Raw genomic sequence first — 12,807 nt, 5'->3', positions numbered from 1 at the left:
TTGTTTTAGTGAATTTCGAATTTTGTGAAATTTAATTTTTTTTAAACCCTACCTTAGTGTTATATATTATACATTTGTGCTGATGTTTGTAACGCACAAAAATATTGGTTCCACAAGTTGTTTTTTGGCACAGGGACGAAACCATTATTGATCCACTATTTAACCTTGCGCCTATACAACTGCACCTCCCGATTTGTGCCTTTTCTTTGTCATTATTAACTCAAATATCTATCCGAAAATCGGCGCAAATAATGTTAATATAACTTTCATTTCAAAGCCTTGCATTTAAATGTTGACTATTGCGATACGAAAAACTCACTTAGATAAACAGTTCTCTATTCTGATTTCCTAGAGGAACAAAGTATATAAAACCCACTCACTCAGTGATGTTTTTACAGATGGCTCCAAAAGTAGCGGTAGGGTAGGTGGGAGCTTTTACATTGAAAGATTTGGAATTGTCCTTTAAAGATATCTGCTATAAAACGAGCGGGAAATTGTCGAATATCTGGGTATATACGTATATATAGGGACAGCAAAGCTACAATCAAAAACCTAGCGGGTGTGTTTCCGACATCTAGGTTAACCGAAGAATGTCGGCTGTTTCTTAAAAAGATAGCGAGACATTCTAGGATAACGGAAATATGGGTCAATGCACATAGTAATTATTTCTGGAAACTGTATTGCTGACGAACGAACTTACCACTTACCCTTCCTCCCTTAATAACTAATGCACTTGTTCAAAATGGACTCTATGAAATGGCTCAGATCAGATGGTTTAGTGAAATCACCTGTCTAACTTTGAGGTCAACCTGGGCTCTTTTGTAGGGAACAAATTAGAACGCTGTTATCGGTAATAACGAAATACTGTGTTATTGGCAATCAGAATAATGGTTCTCTAGTACAATGACTACTGCAGAAGTTATTACAATGAGGAGGAGACGGACTATCACCCCTATCGCCAATCATAATTTCACGTTAAATATTTTCCCTTTTCACTTTTTTCGTTCACTAACTTTTTTGTTGTGAAAAAATTCCCCTGTTGCGAAATTTTTTGATGAAATTTTGTAAACATTGAACAGCTGTTCCATACAAAATCAACTATTGTGAATGAATTGTTTACAATAGCAATTTTAACTTCGAGGGAAATGAAATTTTCAATTGAACAAAATGTTCACTTCTATTGGCGATAGGGGTGTATATCTCCTCTGTTACTGTACGACATTTAATGGGAACGGGGAACACTATTCGAAATCTGCTGTTCTCTCTTGTGTGGAGGATATATCCGGGATAAATCTACAAAATATTATAATATACGTGAATCGTGGCCTCCGGTAGGTTAGTGGTTAGTGTTCTAGTCTGGTAGACCGGAGGTGGTTGGTTCGATTCCCACCTTTGACACTGGTTAAGGAGCGCACAACAGGGCCGATAGAGGCCTTTCTTCAGATTTTATGTGTATACATCCTCTTTTCGAACTAACTACGTGAATCGAACCAGTTGGTTTAACTCAGGAAATAGTGAGTAGTTTTGTAGAAAAAAACTCCTTTGACCCTATAGGGCATCACAACGTTACCGAAATTAGACGGAACCACGTGAGCTACTAAAACTTGGTTAAGTAGTTCACGGCTATCCATTTTAGCTAAACCTTAGTTCCAAAATGAAATTTACAAATATTATAAAATTGTTAAAAAAAATATTTATTGAAAAAACAACTCCTTGTAAAACTTAAGACTTAAACTTTGCACAGCAAACAAAAAATCAATTATCATCAAAGAAAGTTATTTATTAAATCTGTATGATTTAAAATAAAATTTGCTTGTACAACATTTTCCATTTGTTCTTAATTTAATTGTTGGCCAGCCAAAAAATCTTCTCTTGTCTTTATTTTCTTTTTTTCTGTTCATTATTCTGTTGTGCCGTCATCAATATTATTGAAAATCTTTTTCAAAATAATTTTTCTTTTTCCTTTTTCGTATGTATGCGCTCCAATTGGAATATTTCATATGTTGTAGTAGTTGTTGCATTATTTTGCTTTTCTTTTCATTGTCATTGACATGAATTGTTATTTTAGTAGTAAAGTTAGTCTGTCCATGCATCATGTATTTGTAATTTTTATTTTTTGTACTTAAGATTTAGTTGATGCTACAGCTAGCTGCAGCAGTGCTCTGTTCTGTCTATAGCCTTTGAGCACATTTCATTTTAATCGATGCCAAATTGATAAGTACTAAAAAAAACTTAAGTTTGGAATTTCTCTTGTATCTTTTGGGTTTTTTTTCAATTAGTTTGTAGGAAAATGTTTAAAAAACCTCTTGCTTAGTTTTTTTATTTTACCTTTTTTGATTTTACTCTTGGCATGTGGTGTATTTTGTGGTAACAAAAAATAAGTTTCTTATTTTTTTTATTGATTATATTCGATTTTATTTTTAAGCAGGAAAAATTCATTGTAATTTAAAATAGTAAAAATGTTTAACAAATTACACTAGGGCTTGGTTGTTTTAGCTGTTTTGTATTTTTGTTTTTTTTATTGCCTAGATATTCTTCCATTTATCTTACATTTTTAGTTCTTTGTGACATTTATTGTTGGTTTTATTTTTATTACAAAAAAAAATAACAAACGGTAATTAAAGTTGCTTTTGCACTTTAATTTTTTTTAAAGTAAAAAAGGAAAGAATTTTGATAATTTTAACATTTTTTAACCACGTTTTGTAAAAAACTGAATAATTTTAAACTTTATTCTAAATATTTTAATAAAATTTTTTAGAAAAAAAAAACTAACAATTTCGTGCGGTTACAAGTATATAATTGTTACATGAATTGTTTTCATGTAATTTTATTTGAAATCTTTTAAAAATCTACATAAAAAAACCGTGTACAAGTGTAGCTTTTAAATATCTACGTTTTTGGTTTTAATTAAAAAATATTTTTAAGTGCTTAAGCTCTCATAATCCATATAAGTACGTTAGTTTGACAAAATTTTGCTAGGAATTTATTAATTCCAATTTTTGTTAAAATTTACGATTTGGTATAATATAGAATTTATGTGAAAATTCAAAATTTTGTATAAAACTTCAACTACCTGTTCCTCTAAATGCGAACGAACATTTCTTTCTCTTGTTGTATTGAAAACAATATTAATTTTTTGAATTTATTTGTTGTTTTCAATATAAAACTAGAAAATACTTATTCGTTCGCATTTAGAGAAACAAACCGTAAATGTTTTGTAAAATTTCAAAGTGAAATTTTTAAATTTAAAATTTTTCTATATTTTAGTTTTAATAAAAATTTGGTGCGATTTACTTAAAAAAATTTATTAAAACTTTAAATTTTTGGTACAAATTAGAGATTTTTGTAAAATTTCCAATTTTTAGTGAATTTTCAAATATTTTATTAGAAATGAATTTAAAAAAAAATTGGGTTTTTAACAAAATTTAAAACAGAATTTATTTAATGTTTTTATAATTTAATAAAATTTTAAGTTTTCAGAAAAATATATTTTTGAAAAAATATAGTTTTTAGTAAAATTTTTGAAATTTAGTGAAATTTTTAAAAATATTTTTAACATTATCAATTAAAATGAAATTTTAGTAAATTTTAAAAATTTGGAACTTATGGAAAATTTAGGGTTTTACTTAATGTTTTGATTGTTGAAGAAAATTTTGAGCTTAATATCTGTTCTGTCACTTAATTCCATTCCGATAGGGAGGGCAAATTACCAGAAAAAATTGCATTAGTTTTAGAATGCAGCGTTGAAACCAATGACTTTTGTTCGAAATTGTCACCTTCAGAAGTTGTTCTATGAAAGTGTTATAGAGTCGACACTCCATTCCGATAGGGAGGGCAAATAACTTCCCAGGGAAACTTGTTTTAGTTTTAGATTGCAGCGTTTAGACCAATGATTTATGTTAGAAATTGTCACCTTCAGAAGTGGTTCTATAAAACAGTAATAGAGTCGACACTCGTTCTACGTAATGCTTAAGGAACTAGTTCTTTTATCAATGATTTTTATTCGAATTTATCATCCTTGGGACTAGTTCGAAAGAAGCTGCAAAGAACCTTTGCGTTTCACTTTCAAATAGTTCTTTTTTTTTAATTATTTTTAACTGATTCCAAGAAGTTGTTCTGGTACTAGTATGCGTTCAACTGGACTAGTGTTGTAGTAATGTATAACTTCTTTCTAAGAACTAGTTCCCTAAGAACCGTTCTAAGTAACGGGTTACAGAAATAATGACGATACAGCGAGATCCAAGGTAGTTGTTTAAGAATCTAAAACAAAATTGTCTAATAAGTTTTCCTTTCTTAAAGTCGAAATACAGTCACAGGCTCCTATATATAAAAAAGTAGCTAAACTTGATAATAACAAAGACCGGCAAAGTTTCAAAATATCTCTAGAGAAAGTATTGTAAAATTGTTTTTGCAGCTTAGACTAGAAAATTTTAGTCAACATAATCTTTTACAAGTTCATTAGTTAATTTTAGTCAAAAACAATTTACAAAAATGATTTAATATGTTTTCATCTCTTTATAAACTCTAAATAAAAACAGCAACAGTGTTTTTGTTAAAATGAGAATTCATCATCTGTCATAAAGAGAATTTTGTAAAATTACAAATTCCTTAGGCGCATGATCCAAAATCACTAATAGACAACCACCCTTAATTACCAAATTCACCACTAGTCAGCAATTTTTTTGGAACAGAAAATAATCAATAACTTGGAGACTTTTTTTCGCATATCAAATGAAATGTTGTTTCGTTTTTGGCATTACACAGGCAATATAACATAAGGGTCAGGGGTAACCTTAAAGATATACTGACTAATCTCTAGTTATTTTTCTCAAATAAAGTCTGTGAACTGTCTTGCTTGTTAAACCTTTTTTTTTTGCTATTCATAGTTTTTGCGACATAAAGTCTCCATATGCCTCCCTACAAGAAACGCTCTTTTAATGCGGATTTAAGCTCTGCGCATTATTTAGGTTGACTGAGGTTTACTATAGGTTTCCTTGTCTAACAATCAGGAAATTCAATCACAATTACGACAGGACTTCTTCTAGCTAAGTGTGTTCTTTGGCAAGTGTACTCGTCGTGTACTGTTTAAGTAATACTCGTTTCGATTTTAGTTAGTTTTTCGATGTGTTAACGTGATAAACGTAATATTGTTACAATATACTGGGCCATAACATATAAATAATTATTTTTGCAATCATTTAATATTAATAAAAAGAAATTAGAAGCAAAAAAAAAGAGTTTTAAAAAGAAATTAATTTTTTTTTGTATTTATAAGAAGAATTAATAACAAATTTGATTAATCGAATTTTTGTTAATAAAAAAAAAAAAAAAATTGTCAAAAAAAAATAAAGCTCTCGTTTATATATATTGACGGAAATTTCGAAAATTAGCACATTTAAAAAAAACGCTGACGTCTTGAGTAAACAATTTACAAAAACAAAAAGTTTTAAACATAATTTTTTCTAATAAACAAAAGATTTTGAAAGTGAAAGTAATTAAACAATAAAATTTAAATTTATTAAATAAATTGAAAAAAGTATAATAAAAAAATGGATACAGTTGGAGAACAACCTGCACAAAATGGTGTTTACAAAAAACGTCCTTTTATATGTTCCTTATTAGATCCCAGTAAGTGTCTTTATATTAAAAAAAAATATATAATCTATTTGGTTTCCTATTATAAGTGTAGTAGTAAGCAATTGGTGTGTGTAATTTAACTTTGTATGTGTATTAACCTAACAACTATACTCTACATTTGTTTTTAACTAACCTCCTAACAGTATGCTTTATATTTTCATTTTTTTAACTCTTTTCTTTGCATTTAAACATCTGTTTCTTGAAGTTATGTTATTATGTTTTAATTTTCTTAACTAATCATGCTTTTTTCTCTCTTAACACCTCTTTACCTTAAAAATAATCAATATTTACTAATTTCAGACGCATGGTTTAAGCCGGAACGCTTACATCCACGAGGTAAGTTAATCAATTCTATGTTTCTCTCTCTCTCTCCTCTTCGCTTTTGTTGCCATATTTTTGGCTTGTCTTTAAACCAAAAATTTTAAAACAAGAAAACGCCTGTAAATTTTTGTAATAAATAAAAAAGAATTGTATAGAATTTAAAACAAAAAACCAGCTAGACTTAGTGTCTATGCTCTAAAATATTTATATTAATTTTGCTTATAATGTTTTTGCCTATAAGTATGCTTACACTTAAAAAAAAACTTTTTTGCTTAAGTATATTTTGCACAAACATATATGTATATCATATTACCTCTACATGTATGTGTATTAAAGCTATTATATATCTATTATCCTTTAGTTCAATGACCACTTGTATATAGTTTTATTTTATGGTTTATAAATTGTACACCATTTCCTCCTATTACTAAAAATCAACTTTGTTAGGTAAAAAATATATATTTCTAAAAGAAATTACTAAATTTCTAACTCTAGGGAAATGGTGTTTATATATTTATTTGGTATTTCACAAAACCTTATGTCCTTATAAAACTTGTTTAGCTGTTTCTCTTACAACCAACCAGCCAACAGCTCTATATAGAAAACATTGTTTTAAAATTGTTTAAAAGAAAATCAATTCTAATTGTTTTCTTTTTTACTTACTGCTGGCTAACACGTCTGCTATTACGCTCTATATATGGTATTTATATGCTAATTTTGTACATACACATACACACACATATATACATATATTCTTTTCTATCAATTATATTTAAAAACGCAATTATTTTGCAAAACATGCAATTATTGAAAAGAATTAAAAATTCTATGAAGGTGTATAAAATAAAGTACAGTTGTTGTTTTTTTTACATTTAAACTGTATTAACAACACAATCTCACATTACAAAATATTTCTGTTTTTTTTTTTTTTTTTTTTGTAAATGTCGTTTTAATGCTTCGTTACATTTGTAAAATGTCATTTTTTATTTTCAAAATGACGTCAGTCTTCTCAGCCGAAAATTATTGATGTTTACTGAAAGGAAACACACAAGCAATGTTGCGTTTTTGTAATCCTTAAATTATGCTATAAATTTTATGTTTCTTTTTTTCTGAACAATTCAATTTTTATGTATTGAGTTTATTATCTATAAGTGTTTTTATTTTTTTTTGGATTTTTGCCAATTCAAAAAAAATGTTTACTTGGTGAATTTTTGTCTAGAGAATGACAATAATGCTTGAGAACTCATGTCACTTGTAAAACAAGAGGCTCATCGATTTAAATTTTATGCTTAAGCATATAGTTTTCTCATAAGAGATTGTGTTGTAAATATGAGTGTTTACTAAAAAAATACAAATGTCAGAGACAGACATGGACTATTTAATAAACTGATATATGTATTAGAGTGGAATCCGGTAGGTTAGTGGTTAGAGCTCTAATCTGGTAGATCGGTGGTGGTGGGTTAGATTCCCACCTGAGGCACTGGTTAAGAAGCGCACAACAAGCCTAATAGAGGCCTAGGTGTATTTTTTCGGATTTGATGTATATATGTACATCGTCCTTTGAAACTAACCAACTAATTAACTATGTATTAGAGTATAAACTAGTCAATGTTCCAAATTATGGAATATTCTCTGGTCTAGTGTAATCCATGGTTTAGTCTTGGTCGAGTACATATCATCTAAGCTATGAACTAGTCCAGTTGCTGTTGTTGTAGCAGCGACACTAGAAATTTAACGTACATATACATATGCAGTTACTACTCTTCTTCTTCGCTATGGTTATCCAAACAAGATAGATCTAAACTCAGTAGACGACCCCGTATCTATCTGCTGAGTCTAAAGGGATTCAGTTTCCAGCTGAGTTAGATTTGGCCTGCACTTGAAAAGGTGTTAAACATTGAGTGAGTCTGTGTCACACGCAAGACAGTACTGTCTCGATCTAAGTTATGTCAATACCACTCTAGATGTGGTAGGTTTCGTTCCTCGTTTGTAACGGGTGGGCGATGACCTTCCAAATATTATACTATCGTGGTGAGAATTGATAGAGTCTTACGCCGCTTTTTATCTGTTTTGTATGAGCATTCATCATAATGTATAATGTAAATAGTAGACACAGTATAATGATTGTCAAATAGGTATTTTGTCTGTAAGTTGGACGGTAATATACCGGACAATTGGGAAGGAAATATAATCGATTTAGCAAATCGTTTCTAACTATCTTCTTTCATTCTAGTTTCTCTTGTTAGATTATTGTTTCTCTGTTTTTCGAATCTTCACTCTTTTCAAGGGAATCACAAGTCTATTGGCTAACCTATGGAACAGTGTATTGATTAATGACTAATTAATGACCATTGACTAATTTCTGCACTTGTCTAAAATGTACTAAATAGAATGCAGACTAGTCCAGAAACTATGAATTAGTCTCTGGACTAGTCTATGTCATGTTGTTGTAACATCGACACGTGTAAAGTCAGTGTGGCTGGGTTGACAATCCTTGGTCGTTGTTAGTTTAACTACCAGTCGTTCCGGTGCGAAGAACGAGTCGATGTCATAGTTTAATCTAGTTTACGTACTATATTATTGAATGGGCAATTGACTCGTCTAGTTTATAGACTTGTTAAGAGGCAGGTCTATGAATTAGTTTATTAACCAATCTATGGACTAGTCTATTGAGAAGTCTTTGGACTATTTAATTATCTTGTATATGGACCAGTCTATTGACTAATCTATGAAATAGTTTATAGACTAGTATGTACCTATGATGAATAGGCTGTTGTGTACTTAGCAAAAGTTTATAGAAGTCTATGGTCTTGTCTATAATCTAGTCTATTGATCAAACTATAGTCAATATAACAAAAGTTTATAAAATTAGAAAAGTGTAATATAGATTTTTTTCTCAATTTCAAATTCAGTTTTGAAAAGTATAGTCTACTTTTAGGTTGTCTTTATTCGTCGATCCATTAGAGGGAAAGAAACAATAAACCAGAATCTAGTATTTGTATAATTTTGCTATTATGTATAATAAAAACCTTAAATAAAAGGTCACAAACACGTTTCTCATATTTCTTTTTTCATTAAGCAAACGAAATATAAATTTTGGGCAAACAAATATAGTCACTATAATTAATGAGTGTTCATGTTGTAATTACTAATGCGGAAAATTTAAAATCATAGTTACTTGAAAAAAAAAAATAAAAACAAATCCATTTAGAAATTCAAAATCTGGCTGACAACAAGAAACAAACAAGTTAAAATAGATTTATTAGCGCTACAAATATATAGTTTCATATGAACACACCTACAGTGTTAGCAAAAAACATGCAACAATTACAGGCCGGTTTTTGTTTTGCTGTTTCTTTACAGCAGAAGGTGTTTATAAATATTAATTATGAAAAAAACAGAAAAAAAGTCAGTCAGCTTTTAACTACAGCAAAAAAATATATTGTATTTTAATTTAGGATTTGTGTTCTTTCTTTACACTTAATTTTTCATAACGCTAATTTATTTCATTTACTGACTGTACTAATGGGAATATTATTAGCAAATATTTGCTTTTTACCCAGTACATATTATCAGAAGCGGTGTGGTAGTAGTGACAGGATTTTAAAGGAATGAAAACTTTTTAATTATTAATGTACCATTTATAAATGTCAGATGGAATATTTATAAATTATTTAAAATTTTTAAAATCTTGTGACTAGTTTTTGTTAAAATATTTAACACTTTTACTTACCAACTGTTTGAAAAAAAGCATTTTGACAATATTGACTATTTTCTTTATTTATATTGCAATTCATTGAAATATCTAAACTAATTTGCAGGTTTTTGTGAAGATTTTACTCATACCTTCACAAAAATTTGCTAGTCACTTATTGTATTTTATTTATTCACAAAAAATATATTATAAATGATGTGAAAATTTTTGCAAATAATATTTTTTGAAAATAATATAGAAAAATACATTAAGTATGTTATAAAAAAATTGTTTACTTTTATTTTTTTTATTCATTTCTACAAATATTAAACATGATAACAAGCTAAAAATATAAATTTATTTATCGCTTTACTTGTTTTTATTAAAAACGTAATTTTGTTGTTGTTGTTTTGGCTGCCGGCATTTGCCAATTTAAATATTGAAATATAAAATTTTTAAAAGCAAAGATTTGTAATTATCATTGTTTTGGAATTTATTAAAAGCTAAATATAAATATGTTTATTTAGTTTTTGGTGAGAATTTAATTCGATTTTGGAATGGAAATTAAGATTTTTGTTTTTTTTTTTAATAAATTTCAGTTTTTTGCTAAAAATTTAGATTTTTAATAATAATTTTTAACATATTGAAATTTTATGTAAAAGTTTAGAGAAATTAAAATGTTTATAAACAATAATATTTACAAAAAAAATGTTTTTTTTACTGAAAATTTCAACATAAATCTGAAACAATCACCCCACTGGCAAAACAATGTGAAATTTACCATACAATTGTTTTTTCCCTCAAGGAGAACATTGCTATAGTAATACATACTATTCTAGTTGACTGTCATTCACAATAGTAAATTTTTTTCGCAACAGCAGTTTATTGTTTACAAAATTGCTTTGAAAAATTTTAAATCGAGCTGAGTTTTTTGAAGTGAACAATGTTAGTAAATAAATAAAGAGAAAAGAGAACTATTGTGAATTAATTGTTCACAGCAAGTTCACAGATAGCAATTTTCACTTCGAGCGGAATGAAAATTGTATGGCAACAAAAATTTTACTCCTATTGGCAATAGAAGTTAATAAAAATTTAATTTCCTATGGGTTAGGAGAATTAAATTCATATTAAAGAAAATTAGTAAATTTTTGATTCCATTAAATAATGTTTTGGTGAGTTTTTATTTCGTGTAAAATTTCGTCATCCCTTCAGACACAAAGAAGGATTGCCGTTCTTACAACAATTGAATCTCTGCTACGGAATGACCAGATTCTTAATCTGTCTAAAATTGACAAATCAGTAACCCTGGGAAGAACATCTAGTCACAATAAATCTGTTACAACAACACAAATGCGGTTTTTAGTAAAATTTGATATGATCATAGATTAGTTCTTAGAATAGAACTCAAATTGCTCGATTAACTTTAGGTTAGGTTCAGTAATGAGTTTCCTTTGTCACACTATATAAAATCTAGGTGAGATATTTTCTTTATTCATTCTAATCCCGAAATATAATTTTACATAAAACACATTCATACATATAATTAATTCACAATTGTTGATTTTGTTTACAACAGCTGTTCATTGTTTACAAAATTTCAACAAAAAATTTCACACCTTCGGGCCTAAGATTGAGAATAACTTTTGTGTCATCGAATATGATAGAGAACACCTTTCACGTCATCGCCATTTATTTTTAAAGGACGGTAGGTCAGGCTTGTGTTTGTTGTTTGGTCTAACTTGCACTTGTGTACTGCATTACTTTGTGCACTTATAAATTGCCTGCCTCAGTCTCTTGCTGTCGTTTTACTACAAAGAAAGGTTATTTTAAGACTTGTGGATACCATAGAATACTCAAACCGTTTGTACCCTGGTCGAGACCAGCGTTTTTGATCTGGTAGTTAATACTGAAACTCTTTAAGTTTACTGGTAGAGAACCATTGAAAACTCAGGAATTATTCAGGGTTTAAAGGTTCACTGATTCGTATGTTGATTCTGAGGATTGCCTTTAAAACAAAGAAGAATATTATAGCGTTTTACTTATATATTTCACTTGAAATGTTGATTATATATTATCGGCGATTTTTTTTAGAACATACTTGACAACACTGCCATCTTCGAACATGTTTGCCTCAAACTTGTATAAGTTGAAAAGCTTTTTAAATTTAAGTTTAATTTTTTAATTTTGCAAATTATCATTCTTTAACCTTGAAAATATTCTCAAATTTGTTTTGTTTGTTTTTTAAATTTTGAATTCATTATGCCGCGTTTTTTTCTCGTGCAATAAGCTTTAATTGTATTAAGTGAAACAGTACGTAACATTGATTTGTTTGGGGTACCCTACCTACAATGGATAGAATCGTTAGATATGACAATAAATTAGTTGACATAAATATTTAATTATTTAACATAACTGATTAATAACTGTTATAACATAACTAACTTCTGACAATTTTCTCCCGAAATAAAATTATAACAGAACTTACTACATGTTAAATTTGTTATTAAAATTTGTAGTGTACAATTATGTGTAATAATTTTATATGTTGCCAACAACAAAATTTACAAATTGAATTAATAAAATTATTATGCTTTTTTTGCTCATTAAATTTTCAAGTTACTCTCTTCTTCAATAGCGTTCCTTTGTTTACAGCTCTTTCGGCAACGTCACAACACATTTATTTTTTTCCCCCAACACTTTTTATTATTATCTAATTTTTTTATTATAATATGTTACATTTGAATAATTTCATAGATTTTGTATATTTGTTGCGCTTGTTTATTTCATTTGTTTCTTCTAATAACATGTTGTATGTATGTTTGTAGAATGTGGCAATTTTCATTCACTTGTTTCGTTTAGTTGCTAATTTTCTGAATTTCTAAATTTAGCATTCAGCCAAAACAAAATTATTGCTCTTTTTTTCTGTTTGCTGTTAGTTTTCATTAGTACGTTTTGAAAAGATGAAGAAGAAGAAAAAGAAGGAAAAAAACCAACCCATGTCATTTTCATCATAGTAGATAGAGTGTGTGTGTGTGTGTTGGTATGTTTTGTTGCCAACAAATTTGTTGCTAATCTAATCTATGGGTCTTTATGCGTAGCGCAGAACCTCAAAACATTATTTTTTATGCGGTTTAGGTGAAAATAGAGGAATATAT

At 28.5% G+C, this 12,807-nt stretch overlaps 1 protein-coding gene and 1 long non-coding RNA gene across 4 annotated transcripts in view; one reads left to right on the top strand and one right to left on the bottom strand.

The window, feature by feature from the left end:
* Positions 1-12,807, top strand: part of LOC111690742 (reticulon-1-A) — a 36,581-nt gene that overhangs the window by 4,301 nt on the left and 19,473 nt on the right. The window contains exons 1-2 of one of the 3 annotated variants that reach the window (XM_023453287.2): positions 5,455-5,628; positions 5,938-5,973. The exons of 1 other annotated variant lie outside the window; for it this stretch is intronic. In XM_023453287.2, coding sequence (XP_023309055.1) covers positions 5,550-5,628; positions 5,938-5,973 — 115 coding nt within the window. In that variant the 5' untranslated portion in view covers positions 5,455-5,549. Of the gene's footprint in view, positions 1-5,454; positions 5,629-5,937; positions 5,974-12,807 lie in introns of those variants that run through there. One more of the 3 variants, XM_023453294.2, reaches the window with a different exon arrangement.
* LOC124419075 lies at positions 10,298-11,992 on the bottom strand. The gene is made up of 3 exons (XR_006940385.1): positions 11,751-11,992; positions 11,521-11,657; positions 10,298-11,460 (listed from the first exon to the last, which is right to left on the bottom strand). It is a non-coding gene; the product is annotated as an uncharacterized LOC124419075 (long non-coding RNA).

Source organism: Lucilia cuprina, chromosome 2 (assembly GCF_022045245.1).
Source record: "Lucilia cuprina isolate Lc7/37 chromosome 2, ASM2204524v1, whole genome shotgun sequence".
In the NCBI taxonomy this organism is placed as follows: Eukaryota; Metazoa; Arthropoda; class Insecta; order Diptera; family Calliphoridae; genus Lucilia; species Lucilia cuprina.
Note: the sequence above shows the minus strand (reverse complement) of the source record. Positions and strands in the feature narration are given on the sequence as shown.